Genomic DNA, 14,924 nt, shown 5'->3' with positions numbered 1-14,924 from the left:
CAAAAAACTAATTTGAGGCCGAGTCGACTTAGGAGAGGCCCAGGGCAGGTTCAAATACTCGTCGCTGGTGTTGGCCGCGACACCACCACCGCTCCCTGCAGGCGAGGCAGCTGTAGAAGTGGGGATTCGGTGGGCAGCGCCGCTGGAAGCGATGACGGACCGTGGTCGAGACTGACGACGGAGTGGTAGCACAAAGGAGAGGAGGCAAGAATCCCATCGCCGCCGAGATGGATCGCTGAGATGAGCTCGTGTGCGGGAGCTCATCCCACTCCCTTGCGAGAGACTGACTGTAACCTGAACACAATGTTGTTAGCAAGTGCTTAATGAAGGCCGGTGGTGGGTGGCCAGGACCATGTTTGCACACCTCACCACGTACCCAATTGACCGACTCTCTGCGTCTCACACATGTGTCACCCATGTCTCACACATGTCTCACCCATGTCTTACACATGTGTCACTCATGGCTCACCCATGTCTCACCCGTGTCTCACCCATGTCTCACCCGTGTCTCACCCTATGTCTCACCCATGTCTCACCCATGTCTCTGTGCGGCAGGCGCAGGACACGAGTTTGCCCCGCGAGCTGCTGGACATGTTGGCTCACGCGGACATCCGGAGCATCGGTGACCTGCAGCGCCTCCTGGAGATTGACTCCGTAGGTAAAGGCGCCGAGGGACACTGCGTGCCCCGTCCCCCACACCCCCGCCCCTCATCCCCCACACCACCCCGCCCCTCGCCCCCTCCACACCCCCGCCCCTCACCCCCCACACCACCCCGCCCCTCATGCCCCACACCACCCCGCCCCTCACCCCCACACACCCCCGCCCCTCATCCCCCACACCCCCGCCCCTCACCCCCCCCACACCCACCCCCCGCCCGTCATTTTAAGTTACGCTATCTAACCGAAACAACTTTCAGATTAATAATATTGGTCGTGAAAGCCTACGTGTTAAATCGACAATAAAAGTTAAACATTTGCCTTCGAAATAAAAAAAAACGATGCGATCTGCAACGTTTCGGGCAATGGCCCTTCTACAACACAGAGGCGCCAGTGGTGGAGTCAATTCTTGGGAATGTCCCCCTCCCCCCCATCCTCCTTCTCCTACACCCTCCCCTCACCCCCCACCCTTCCCCTCCATCCCCCAGCCACCCCCCCTTCATTTACCCCCAACCCCGCCCCCTGGAGAAACGATTAATCGACGGGTCGAATATGATGGTTCCAAGCGTCAAGTTGCGGAATCGATTATTTACGTCACAGGGGTGGGGAACCTTTTTCCTGCCAAGGGCCATTTGAATATTTATAACCACATTCTCGGGCCATGCAAAATCATCAACCTAAAAATCAGCCCGTTGTATTTGGTCAAACATTTAATTAACTCGCCCCTAATGTGATGGCTGTAAACAGACCAAATGATTTCGCGGGGCCTTATACGGCCCGCGGGCCGGACGTTCCCCATTTTACGACGTGCTTTGTGCTCTTATAATTTAGTAGATTCGCAGCGCAATGCAGTGCTCTCCATTGTCTACAGACACAGACACCCAACACATTGGTCAGCAACACTTTGTGGCCCAAAACGGAACGAGTGTACGAGTGCTGACGTTTCGGGCACACTACCCCCTTTTTTCCCCCCACAGCGCATTTTAGTTTACAAAAGTTTGGCACCATCTGGTATAGATGCACAGACGCAGTCGGGGTGATTGAAGGAGTTCAGAAGAATTAGAAGTTTTTATTGATTCATTTCCCTGACTATGAAGCCCATTGGGGCTAAGAAGCTCTTCGACGATTCCCAAGACTCTGCGAGTCACTCCGGTTCCTCGCCGACCGCTCCGTCCATCGCCTCCCCCCCCCCCCCCCCATCGCTCTTCTACCGCTGCCGCTAGGATGGAGACTCTCCTCCTGTGTTGAGGACTCGGTCCATACGGGACTGACCGTTTCGTCTCATCCGCCACCACCACCATCACCACGCGTCCGAGACGGGAGAGTGTGAGAGAGAGAGCGAAGGAAGAGCGAAGGAAGAGCGAGAGTGAGGAGAGTAACCAACGGAGCGGGGAGAGGGGAGTGTGTGAAGAGGGGTGAGAGAGTTGTGGGGGAAGTGAGGGCAGAGTAATAAAGGGGGGGGGGGGGGGAGAGAGTGACATGGGGGAGTGTGAGAGTTTGAGGAGAGTCTGAGGGGGGAGACCCGGGGAGGTGGGGGAGTGAGCGGTGGTGTAGCGGTTAGCGCGCTGCGCTACCATGAATCCAGCGGCCCGAGTTCGATTCCCACTCACGGCCACCAACACCAGTGATGATTACCTGAACCAGGTCCTGGGCCTCCCCTAGTTCGACTAAGCCTGAAATGAGTACCTGGTGCAGTGTGTAAACATCGCCACTAGGGAGACAAAGGCGGCCGCGCGTGGTGCTGGCCACCCACACCCTCGTGTGCCGTATCCGACCTTCATAGGTGCTACTCTTCTTGGTTCTTTCGGTAAAGTCACGTAGAAGGGAAATAAAAAAAAATACAAAAATGAAAAAATAATAAAAAGTATTATTTTATTATTTCCCTTCTACGTGACTTTACCGAAAGAACCAAGAAGATGAATCCCTGCAGTCACGAAAGCTTTAAATCGAAATGTAGGTGCTACTCTCTCACAGCACTCGTCCCAACAGTCTGTTAAGGCTATACGGGGATCTTTGTCTTTGGTGGAGTTATCGTAGAGAGGGGAGGGTGGGGAAGAGGGGGAGGGTATGAGAGAAACGGAGCATGCGAAGAAGGGAGATCTCAAAGAGATTCATCAAAGTGAGAGGGGAGAAGCATCGAGAGTGATATACGAGAGAGAGGGAAAGGCACAGAGATTGTGAAAGTAAGAGAGCGAGGAGAGAGGGAGAGACTTTGACTTTTAAACAACTTTTATTGCCGCCGAAGCAAATGCACTGGAGGCGATTTCAATATGAAATACAGTCACCAGCAAACAAATGAAAATAAACGCTACAAATCGACGCGCTGTGGCGCTAAAAGCACCACGCACAATACAAAAGAAAAGTAATGTGGTTGTGGTGTTCATCGCGCACGCCACGGTGACGAGCGAGCGCTTCAGAAGGTGAACACGAGGGTGCCGTCCACGCTGGTACAGAGAGGGGCTTTTCCGGCTCCCCAGTGTTCGAAGAAGACGTGCACATCACCAACATGTGTGTGGTACGCGTGTTCCAACCGGAGAGAGGGAGAGAGAGAGGGAGAGAGAGGGTGGGAGAGAGTGTCGGAAGAGAGCGCCCAGAGAGTTAAATGGGCAGCTCGTTGGGCCGTGGTGAGGTCACCACGGGGTCGCGATGGGTCAGCGACTTAGGAAATTGGTGCGAGGTGCATTACACTGACTCTGATCTTCCATATCCATCCTCATTATTGAACACCGATTATGATAATTACTATTTATCTTTATTAGCACAATGCCCATTGTTATTTACCCAGTCAAGTCTCGCAAGAGTCTCAAGAATCCCTTTTAAAGTGGAGCATGGATTTGGCCGGGGCTTTTTTTTTTTAAATACGTTTCCTTGACGTGTGAAGAGAACAGAGAACCCGGAGCAAACCTACCGGAACCCGTACTCATCACTCCGCACAGATGGATTCACGTTGCTCGACTGCCATATTTTGCCCCTCCCCTCCCTCCACACACAATCTAAAGTCTGCGTGTGCCAGCCTTAATAGTCGCTTGATAACAACACGCGCGTGCATGGAGCGTTGGCGCAGTGGTGAGCGCGCGCTGCGCGCTATGAAAGTAAATTCGAATCCAGGGCCACATTAGTGGCGAGCAATATCTGTGTCTCAAGCGGTCTTGGCCTCCCCTCACCCCTATACCAAACCTGTACTGCCCAGCGTGGTGAAGTATGGTCAAACAACACCCCCTCGTGGCGTACACGGCACTGGGCAGCCTTCATCCAGCAGTGGATAGAGGAAGGGCTGTCGATTCGTATGGATTGACAGCACGTATCCCTGCAGTCTGCCCACAGGGCTAAGCAAGACGTGTGTGTGTGTGCGTGCGCACTTGCCCCAACGGTCTGTTAAGGCTACACGGGGAACCTTTGTCTTTGTGTTTTTTGTTGTCCAGAGCGGCCGGGTTCAATGCCGGCGTTGGTGCGGGCGCGCGGCGTGGAGCCCGGAGCGGCGGGGAACCGGACACGGGCTGCACGCTCCGTACGGAGCATCGGTGAGATGGGGCTAATGGTGGCGATGATTGTGACGGTGGTGACGGTGGTGACGGTGGTGACGGTGGTGACGGTGGTGACGGTGGTGACGGTGGTACCAGCGGTGTCAAGATCGGCCTCGAAATATGGAGGACGCGCGTGAAGGGACGCTGCTACTGGCCAGCTGGAGGCAGTCACCCTGCAACAACAACGGAGGGCAGAGGAGCGACGCTCACAACAACTAGCGGAGCGCCGGGAGGATAAAATAGAGCGAGCTTGGCACAGTAGGGGGGGGGGGTACAGCTGGTTGCATCTGGCAGTCATCTTAGTCGTCCAACCCATGGCACCTGGGTCTGTTCCGTGACATCCTGTCAGCAGCGAGCCTTCGACACTTCACGTGGCCTCAAAGTGCACCTGGCCTGGCACAGGTGCCGTGGCGACGTCACCGCCACTTGGTGACGAATGGCGGCTGTTGTTGTTGATGGTGGTAGTAGAGGTAGTTGGTGGTGAATGATGGTTAGCAAGTAGGGGCGGTGATGATGGGGTGGTGAAAGTCGTGTTGTTGCTGATTGATGAATGTGAAAGTTGGAGTTGATGGGGGGGGGGTTGCTGTTAGTGGGGGGCGGTGGTGTAACGGTTAGCGCGCTGCGCTACAAACCCAGCGACGATTATTTGAACCGATCCTGGGGCTCCCCTAGGTCGACTCAGCCTCAAATAAGTACCTGGTGTGGTGTGTAAACATCGCCATTGGGGAGACAAAGGCGGTCAGGCGTGGTGCTGGCCACCACCCACCCCCTCGTGTGCCGTGCTGGCCTTCATAGATGCTCGCTAACAGCACTTGCCCCAACAGTCCGTTCAGGCTGTAGGGGGATCTTTGTCTTTGCTGCTGGTAGTGGTGGTGGGTGATAGTGTTGTTGCTGATGGGGATGTTGCTGCTAATGGGTCATGATGATGTGATGGTGATAACGGTGATGGTTTTGTGTGCATAGCCACACCACCCTCCTTAAGATAAAGACAAAGATCCCCCGTATAGCGTTAGCAGACTGTTGGGGCAAGTGTGGTGAAAGACAGATACTCACGCACACGTTCTCACACGCGCACACATACATGCTCACACGTACTCACACGTGCTTGCACGCACGCGCGACGAGTGGGGACGACTGGGATGCTGTGACCGTGGCGTGCCGCCCGTCGCATGATTGATGTCCTCAGATTTTTATCAGCGGCGCGGACAATGATCCATTGAGTACGGTACGAGTTTCCACACTCGCGTGTGCGTGTGTGCGCGCCTCTGTGTGTGCATCTGTCTGTGTGTGTGCGCGTGAGTGGACGAGTCTGTGTGTGGCTGTGTGTGTGTGTGCGCCTCTGTGTGTGTGTGTGGCTGTGTGTGTGTGTGTGCCTCTGTGTGTGTGCATCTGTCTGTGTGTGTGCGCGTGAGTGGACGAGTCTGTGTGGCTGTGTGTGTGTGTGTGCGCCTCTGTGTATGTGTGGCTGTGTGTTTGCGCGCATGTGTTTATATTGGGAGCGGGAGTGTAGCGGTTAGCGCGCTGCACTACGAACCTGGCGACCCAGGTTCGATTCCCGCTCACGGCAAACACCAGTGACGATTATCTGAACCTGTCCTGGGCCTCCCCTAGGTCGACTCAACCTCAAATGAGTACCTGGTGCGGTGTGTAAACATCGCCGCTAGGGAGACAAAGGCGGTCGGGCGTGGTGCTGGCCACCCACCCCCTCGTGTACCGTTCCGGCCTTCATAGGTGCTCGCTCACAGCACTTGTCCCTACAGTCTGTTAAGGCTATACGGGGGATCTTTATCTTTATATTGGGAGCGGGAGTGTAGCGGGTTTAGCGCTGCGAACCCCGGCGACCCGAGCTCGATTCCCGCTCACGGCCACCAACAGCGGTGACGACGATGTGATCCGGTCCTGGTCCTCCCCTAGGTCGACTCGGCCTCAAATGAGAAACCTGGTGCGGGGTGCAAGCATCTCCACTGGGGAGACAAAGGTGGCCGGGGGTGGTGCTGGCCACCCCACCCCCTCGTGTGCCGTGCCGGCCTTTCATAGGTGCTGCTCAAGAACAGCACTTGCCCCAACAGTCTGTTGAGGCTACACGGGGGAGGAGGAGCAGGGGGGGGACCTCTTTTGCCTTTTGTTTGGAAAGAATTGTGGTGAATACAGCGCTTCGAGTGGCTGCAGGGCTCACGTGACCCTGTTAATGTCTAATAATGTAATATGATGTCGACTTCGTCTCCTGAGTGGTAGGGATCAACTGCGGCATGTGGGCCCCAATTGGCCTCGCGCCACCAGCACTGTTAACCGGGTCTCTCGTCTCCCACCTCCTCCACCCCTCCCACCTCTCCCATTCGCCCCGCCTCTCCCGCAACTTCCCACCCCCACCTCTCCCACCTCCCTCACCCCTTCCACCGCCCCCACCCCTTCCACCTCCCCACCCATCCCACCCCTCCCACCTCCCCCAACGCTCTCACCTCCCCCACAACTTCCCACCCCTCCCACCTCTCCCACCTCCTCCACCTCTCCCACCTCTCCCACCCCTCCCACCCCTCCCACCTCTCCCACCTCATCCACCTCTCCCACCTCTCCACCCCTTGCCCCTCTCCCACCTCCCCCACCCCTGCCACCTCTCCCACACCTCTCCCCCCCCACGTCTACCCCGCCCCTCGCACGTGCTGATCGTCGCGGCAGCCGAGGAGGCGACGGCGGCCGTGTGCCGCGTGCGGCCCGTCTCCCTGGAGATCCCCAGGTCCCAGATCGACTCGACGTCGGCCAACTTCCTGGTGTGGCCGCCCTGCGTTGAGCTGCCTCGCTGCTCGGGCTGCTGCAACACGCACAGCGTGCGGTGCCAGCCGTCGCGCACGCGCCACAAATACGTGAAGGTGGCCCACGCAGCACACCACGCCGACCTGAGCAGCCGCATCGCGCCAACCACACAACACCGCACCAACTGCCCTGACCAATCACAGAACACCGCACCAGCCGCCCTGACCAACCACACAACACCGCACCAACTGCCCTGACCAATCACAGAACACCGCACCAGCCGCCCTGACCAATCACAGAACACCGCACCAACTGCCCTGACCAACCACAGAACACCGCACCAACCGCCCTGACCAATCACAGAACACCGCTCCAACCGCCCTGACCAATCACAGAACACCGCACCAGCCGCCCTGACCAATCACAGAACACCGCACCAGCCGCCCTGACCAATCGCAGCCCACCGCTCCAGCCGCCCTGACCAATCACAGAACACCGCTCCAACCGCCCTGACCAATCACAGAACACCGCACCAGCCGCCCTGACCAATCACAGAACACCGCACCAGCCGCAAATCACCATGCCCACCGCACTGCCCAACCGCAAGCCACCATACCAACCGCTAACATTGCGTGATGTCATGTTGAATTGTATTTAATGCACTGCGATGTATATTTCAGTGCATCACGTGACATTGCATCATGCGTACTGCATTGCATCGCGTTGTGTTACCATCATGTTACATCGTGTTGCATAGCATTACGTTGTGTTGTACTGAATCACAGTTCATTACATTTTAATACAACGCACGGCAAATGTGTTCGATATTTACATTATATAACATGATACCACGCGACGCATGCCATTGCATGGTGTGGTTGTGGTTATGGGGGGCATGGAGGGGGGAGTGTAGCGGTTAGCGCACCAGGCTTCCCCTAGGTCGACTCAGCCTTAAGCGTGGTGTTTCCCACCCACCCGCACACAGAATCAAAATATTTAATGACACTAAAGGAATCCGATGAGCTATGAAGTTATTTTTCCCACAAATGTCCAAAAGGGGGGGGGGGGGTGAGGGGAGGGGGTCCAGAAAGCTACAGAAACAAACAATAACGAGAGGAACACGACAGAGGTGCTCCATCGCTCACTCGCTCGCTAAAACGGCTCTCGTCCCAACGGTGCGTTTCCAACATTCGAACTCTGACTCCCTTCGTCTCCGCCAGGTGGCCAAGATCGAGTACGTGAAGCGACGCACTCTCCTCAAGGAGGCCCTCGTCAAGCTGGAGGAGCACCTCGACTGCACGTGCGGCTGCCTTGCCGGACACGGGGACTGCCGCGACAGCGACGGTAACACCAGCGGCCTCCCACCGCTCGCCTCTCCTCGCCCCGCTCGCTCGCTCGCCCGCCCCGCCTGGGCGCTAGACTCACCACCAACGCCGCCACCAATGCCAATACCCCCCGCCACACGGTGACGTCACCGCGGCGCCTGTAGCAGGCCGGGTGCACTTTGAGGCCACGTGAAGTTGTCGAAGGCTCGCTGCTGGCAGGAGGTCACGGGACAGACGCAGGTGCCATGGGTTGACTGGCTGAGATGACTGGCAGATGCTCCAGCTGTGCCCCCTACTGTGCCACCACAACCGCCACCACAATTACCACCACCATCACCACCACCACAACCGCAGCCACCGCGACGGTCATCGATAGCGAGGTGTTCGTTGATGGAGACCGACTCGTCATTCATTGATTTACAGGCAGTTCCATTCGTTCATTGACTCACAGACAGTTGGCTTTGTTCATTGACTGTCAGTTTAATTCTTTGTTTGACTCGCAGTTTGCTTCGTTCATTGACTGTCAGTATGACTCGTGCATGACTCACAGGCAGTTTGATTCGTTCATTGACTGTCAATCTGATTCGTTCAATGACTCACAGGCAGTTTGCTTCGTTCATTGAATGTCAATCTGATTCGTTCATTGACTCACAGGCAGTTTGATTCGTTCATTGAACACCGCTACAGCAGCAGCTACAGCAGCAGCTACAGCTGCAACTGCAGCAGCTACAGCAGCTACAGCAGCAGCTACAGCAGATGTAGCAGCTGAATCCCCAGAGAATTTGGCGCAGCCCTCGGTGGGACCGTGGCCTTGAGGTGGGTGGAGATGGTGGTGGGGGGGTGTGGGGGGGTCACGCACGCAGCCCGAGTGGTGGAGGTGGAAGGCGGAGGGAGATACGGGGGGGGGGGGGTCATTGTGACGTTGCCTGAGGGGAGGCGAGGGGTGTGGAGGAGGAGGTGGGGGGGGACTGTGGGGGAGGGGGGGGGATGTCACTTTGTGAAGTTGACGGGGCAGTTGTTTAAATCCAGAAAGCCGCAGGGATTGGGGGAGGGTGGAGGTGAGGGTGTTGAGAGGGCGGGAGGGAGGGGATCTCTGTGACAGCGTTGGCGTCTCTCTTGGAGGTTTAAGTGCCGGGAATTGAGGGAGCGACTCTCCTGGGGAGGTAGACAGCCTGGTCGCGGTGACGCTCCATGGAGTGGCTGTGTCGTCCGCCCCCCACCACCCCCCCATTTAAAATAATCGAGCGAATCGTTTGACTTGCACTCATCATCATCATCCTCATCACCCCCCCTCTCCTTCCCCGCCAGTCGTGGAACGCTGCGGTGGTGATGACGATGACGCCTGCGCGTCGCGCTCGGGCGAGCAGACAGACGGGCAATGGAAACGGAGCGAGAGTGAAACAGCGAGAGAGAGAGAGACAGCAAGAGAGAGGGGGGGGGGGCAGAGAGAGGGGGTACAGAGAGAGGGGGTGCAGAGAGAGGGGGTGCAGAGAGAGAGGGGGTGCAGAGAGAGAGGGGGTGCAGAGAGAGAGGGGGTGCAGAGAGAGGGGGTGCAGAGAGAGGGGGTGCAGAGAGAGGGGGTGCAGAGAGAGGGGGTGCAGAGAGAGGGGGTGCAGAGAGAGGGGGGGCAGAGAGAGGGGGGGGGCAGAGAGGGGGAGAGAAGGAAGGGGTAAAGAGAGCAGAGCGGAACATCTTTTGTGAAATTTTTCATTTAAAAGGGGGGGGGGGGGGGGGGGTTACGTAAAGCAAAGCATTAAAAAACACGCACAAAAAAACTAAATGATGAACGAAGCAAAGTGCCGACTACATCGAGCATCTTCTTGTTTCCACTGATCGTAAATAAAAGAGAGAGAGAGAGCGAGAGAGAGCGAGCGAGCGAGAGAGAGAGAATGTTGTTGGCGAGGTGCCAGTCACGGCGTGCTCGTTAATTATCCGCGCACCTTGCGAGGGGGGAACGCGAAAAACCTGTAGCGAGTCCACGGGGGGGTGGGGGGGGGGGCACGGAGCTCGGCCAAACACAGCCTGGGGAGATGCGTACATGGAAGGGAGGAGAGGGGGGGGGGGGCGAGAGGGGGGGGGGTGCAGGGCGAACGGAGGTTGGTGTTGTACATCCTCCCCCCGTCTCCCCCCCAGCATGATAGCAGCGCCTCTCCCAGCGTCTCTCCATCTCCCTGGTTCTCAGGACCTCGGTACCGCGTTGCGGTCCGTTGATTGCTCTCCTTTGACTGGGGGGCATGGGGGGGCTGGAGTGGGAATTGTGGGCGGGGGGGGGGCGGATATTGCGGATGTCACTGACGGAGGGACGGTGGGGGGGGGGGGTTCGTTGTTTTGTAAATGAGACGAAGCCGCCTTTCGGACCAAGATGTCTTCTCAAACCACACCGATGCGATGCGCGCGACGTCTTTCGGGATTGTCGGCCAGCTGAAGCGCTCCCAATCGCCGCGCGATCTCGGCCGGGTTTTGAGTTGCGTCGTCACGTGACGGCTCCGGCGGCGGCGACCGCGAGCAGCCGCCTCCCGCGGGGGGGGGGGGGGGGGGGAGCGGTGCCTCGCGCCCTTTCGCGTGTATGGTGTGAAAGAAGTTTGTTCGGGACAAGTTTTCTAGTGCTGGGGAGAAGATAAAAAAAACACTCCTCGGAGCCGAGGTGCAGGGAATAATGATGATAACGATGATGATATAACAACAACAACGCCGCACAAGACCGATGGTCAGTGGCCAAACGGGGACGATAATATTGCCCGAAGCTGCGGAGCTGCACGCTTTGTTCCGCCGCAGTCTGTGGACGAGGTGTGATTCCAAGGAATGTCTTCGCTGCTCGTGTGATGCGTGGTTTTGAGATGAACCCGATCGACTTCTTTTACAAAGGCCGGCCCGACTTTGTCCTCTGCGAACCTTTTTTTTCTTTCACAATTGAGGTTTTTTTTGTGGGTTAAATCACGCGAATGTAAATGTTGTGTCGTTAAACCCGCCACCACTCAACACAGGTTTGTCACGTAAACAAAACATGCCAACTCGTTACTAGTTGAGCACACCGGTGCGTTGGAGAGTAAACCCACAACATTTGAACAATTCGCGTGCGCCGTTTCACCACTAATTACAACCAGCATAATTGGAACCTCCTTTGCCAGCAGCAAAATATGATAATAGTTTTTTTACCATTTTATCTGGCAACAAAACTGACACCTTTTTTACAAGGAGTCATGTTTGCATAGACCACAATACCTGCAGTCATAATGCAAAAAAAACACAACTCTGATAATGTATGCACTGTCCTTGAAGTTGATTGGTCCACACCCGAGACAGCTTTCTTTAGAGCCTAGTCTCACATGGTGTTGGACCAGATGACGCCAAAAGGCGCAAAAGGTGTCAGTTTTCTTGCCAGATAAAAGGGTAAAAAAACAATTATCATACAACCAGCATCATCAGGCGGACAGCCAGAGTATTTGCTGCTGCTGATCAATGGCAGTCGAGGTTTTAATTTCTCGCTCGATTTGTTTCCGTGTCGCTGGTGAGACTGGGTAGACCGGGGCATACGGCACGTGACCAGTGTCTTGGATGTCGGCGTGGCCCCCTGGGTTGCGGGTAAATCTTCCGTGTCGCCGACTCGGGACGGCGAGACCCCGGCTGGAATGTTGACCCGTGGAGAAGGTGCTGACGGCTCCGAGTGACCAACTCGTGCTCATATCTTCTCCACTTCCCCTTCCTTCTCTCCCTTCCCTGCCCCCCCTTCAATCCTCAAGGTCCCAATGAATCTCAGCACTGCCAAGACGGCCTCTGCGGGAAAGGTGAGATGCTCGCACACCGTGGGAAGGGCCCCCCCCCATCCCCCCCTGCAGGGATTGTGGTGTTCATCGTCATGGAGGGTGGATGGGAGTGCGCGATCGGTCTCAGATCTGCCACCCCCCCCTGCCCCCCCCCAACACCGATCAGTCTCTGCATTGTGCCCCGAGTTTGTTCCGTGGCTCAGGGGCTCTGTTGGTAATGTGGTCGAATCATGGTGGGGGTGGGGGGGGGGGGTACACTCGCTCTTGCCATCGAAATGGGTAATTCGTACAGCTGGCTCAGCGATGTCGGCATGGGAAGAGTCGCCACCCCAACCCCCCCCACCCCCCCCCATGGCTGATGTATGTAATGTTGAACTTCTTTCGCACCGTTTGCAGCTAACCGTGCCGACTGGGAAGATGCTTTCAGATTGTTTCGTGCAAAAATCGTTTGCGAGTCAGGGCGGCGATGAGCTCGATAGAAATATACACGAATATTTTTTCGATTTAAAGCTTTCGTGACTGCAGGGATTCATCTTCTTGGTTCTTTCGGTAAAGTCACGTAGAAGGGAAGTAATAAAATAATAAAAATAAAACATAATAAAACAATTCTCACGACGTTTCGGCCACAACGCAAGCAGCCGTCCTCAGGTGAAAACCAGGTCCGTCGAGGCGACAGAGTCTGAATGAAACAGCACACGGCTTAGAGCATATATATAAGCTGGGCGCATTGACAAAGGAATTTGCATATCAACAGGAATTTAGCATATTTATGGGAAATGCAGGAATGTAATTAGTACTGCATATGCATGTGCATTATGCAGGATTAACAGCATCAAAGGGAGCTGCAGTTACTGCTGCTGTAGAAGTTGCTGCTGCTGCTGCAGTTTCTGCTGCTGCTGCAGTTACTGCTGCTGCTGCAGTTGCTGCTGCTGCTGCACTTGCTGCTGCTGCTGCACTTGCTGCTGCTGCTGCACTTGCTGCTGCTGCTGCACTTGCTGCTGCTGCTGCAGTTGCTGCCTTATCCATTTTAATATAACACTATGTATTATTCTACCCACCCTAATGTGTATCATACTGCTATATGTTTACTGTACAATTACGACACCATACATTACTCTGCACACTGCACCATGCCAGTGAGTGGAACGCGGTCTGAAAGTCACCGTTAACGTGAACACAATCAGTTAAGATCCGAAATGGTTTATTACGTCCTTCCAATGATTGCTAAGCCAGAATCCATCTTCTCGGTTGAAATTGCTAAATTCCTGTTGATATGCAAATTCCTTTGTCAATGCGCCCAGCTTATATATATGCTCTAAGCCCGTGTGCTGTTTCATTCAGACTCTGTCGCCTCGACGGACCTGGTTTTCACCTGAGGACGGCTGCTTGCGTTGTGGCCGAAACGTCGTGAGAATTGTTTTATTATGTTTTATTTTTATTATTTTATTACTTCCCTTCTACGTGACTTTACCGAAAGAACCAAGAAGATGAATATTTTTTCATTTACGAATGTATCCCCCTCCCCCCTAATTCCCCCTCCACCACTCCGTTTGTTTCCAGGTGTCAGATGATGTTCGTTACAGCCAGCGGACCGCGCGCACTACAGCGAGAGAGGCAGCTGCCTGCCTCGCCTCCCCCCCACCACTCCTTCCTCCGTCCTCTCCGCCCCGCCCACGTGTCCTCCATTGTGACGCCACCAGCCCCCGAACCCGACAGCTCACGCACGTGGCACGAACTGCGGCTCGGACGGTGACGAGCGACGGGGTCCGAGGGACGCACGCGGAGAAAGAGAGAGAGACGGAGAGGGACTCGCGAAGAAATCGCCGCTGCTGCCGAACCCCCGAACCCTGGAACCCCCGAACCCTGGAACCCCTGATCACGGACCCTGGCGAGCGAGAGGGGGAGGCCCCGGGGCGGGGGTGGGGGTAGGGGTGGGGGGAGCGACGGTGATGCGACGGTGATGTGCCGGTGCGGGAGAGGGAAGTGATTGCAGAAGACGACGCCGGGAGAGAAGGCACAATGCGAGAGGGAGGAGACGTTGCGAGGACGTTTGCCGCTGTAAGAACAGGAACGGGAAGTGGGGAGAATGGCCGCGAGAGAGCGGAACGAAGCATGGGATGGCGGCAACGACAAGGGGTGGTGGGGAGGTGGGGGGTGGGGGGGATCGGGGAGTGGGGGCATGAGAGTGCTGGGGCGTGAAGCGCTACCGAGGGTGGGAAGAAGAGAGGAGACGGAGCGGACGAAGCGCGAGACGGGACACTTGAGCGGTGAGCAGCGAGTCCCGAGTGCTCCCGGGGTGAGTCTCGAGTACTCTGGGGCGAGAGGCGTTGGACTGGATGGGGGGGGGACTGGAGGAGCCGAACCTTAGCCCTCCCCCACCTTCCCTGGCACGACTCTGGGCAGTTTGCGGAATCACAACACTGGAGAGAAACGCTGAGGCTTGGGAGAGACTTGGAAGGGTTTGTGTGGTGTGGGGTGGAGGAGGGAGAGGTGAGAGCCCTCTTCGTGCCGTTGGGGTTCACGAACGCGGCATCCGCAGATCCCCCCCCCTGGAAACTGCTCGTATTGGGCGATGCAGCAGGTGGTGGGGGGGGGGGGCGATACAGGGGGGGGGGGGGGCTCTCGTCATCGCTTAGGTGGGGATGGGGGGGTTTGTGATTTCATGGTCGCTACGGTGAACGTTTTTTTATTTTATTATTTTTTTAAAAACCTAAGATGTTCTTTTACTCCACGGGCTCTAAAGTCCGTCTATGGTTCTGCATTTATCGACGGGAATGAGCCGTCGATTATAATCGATTATTTCAGCTGTCGGTGCACGGAATTCGATTGTCGTGGATGATGGCTCGCGGCTTGGGGCAGGGAAAGAGAGAGGAACCGATTGTTGTTGTTGTTGGTTCGATTAT

General features: G+C 56.1%; 1 protein-coding gene across 1 annotated transcript in view; it reads left to right on the top strand.

Annotated features, from left to right (window-relative positions):
* The window catches only part of PDGFA (platelet derived growth factor subunit A), a 28,337-nt gene extending 13,711 nt beyond the window's left edge, over positions 1-14,626 (top strand). Inside the window, exons 2-7 of the mRNA XM_061559659.1 lie at positions 556-658; positions 4,080-4,178; positions 6,858-7,048; positions 8,153-8,276; positions 11,998-12,042; positions 13,582-14,626. Coding sequence (XP_061415643.1) covers positions 556-658; positions 4,080-4,178; positions 6,858-7,048; positions 8,153-8,276; positions 11,998-12,042; positions 13,582-13,592 — 573 coding nt within the window. The 3' untranslated portion in view covers positions 13,593-14,626. The remainder of the gene's footprint in view (positions 1-555; positions 659-4,079; positions 4,179-6,857; positions 7,049-8,152; positions 8,277-11,997; positions 12,043-13,581) is intronic.
* The last annotated feature ends 298 nt before the right edge of the window (positions 14,627-14,924 follow it).

Source organism: Lethenteron reissneri, chromosome 26, assembly GCF_015708825.2.
Source record: "Lethenteron reissneri isolate LAM-NWPU_2019-01 chromosome 26, ASM1570882v1, whole genome shotgun sequence".
Classification (NCBI taxonomy): domain Eukaryota; kingdom Metazoa; phylum Chordata; class Hyperoartia; order Petromyzontiformes; family Petromyzontidae; genus Lethenteron; species Lethenteron reissneri.
The sequence above is the reverse complement of the archived record's forward strand: the minus strand, read 5'-3'. Positions and strand labels throughout refer to the sequence as shown.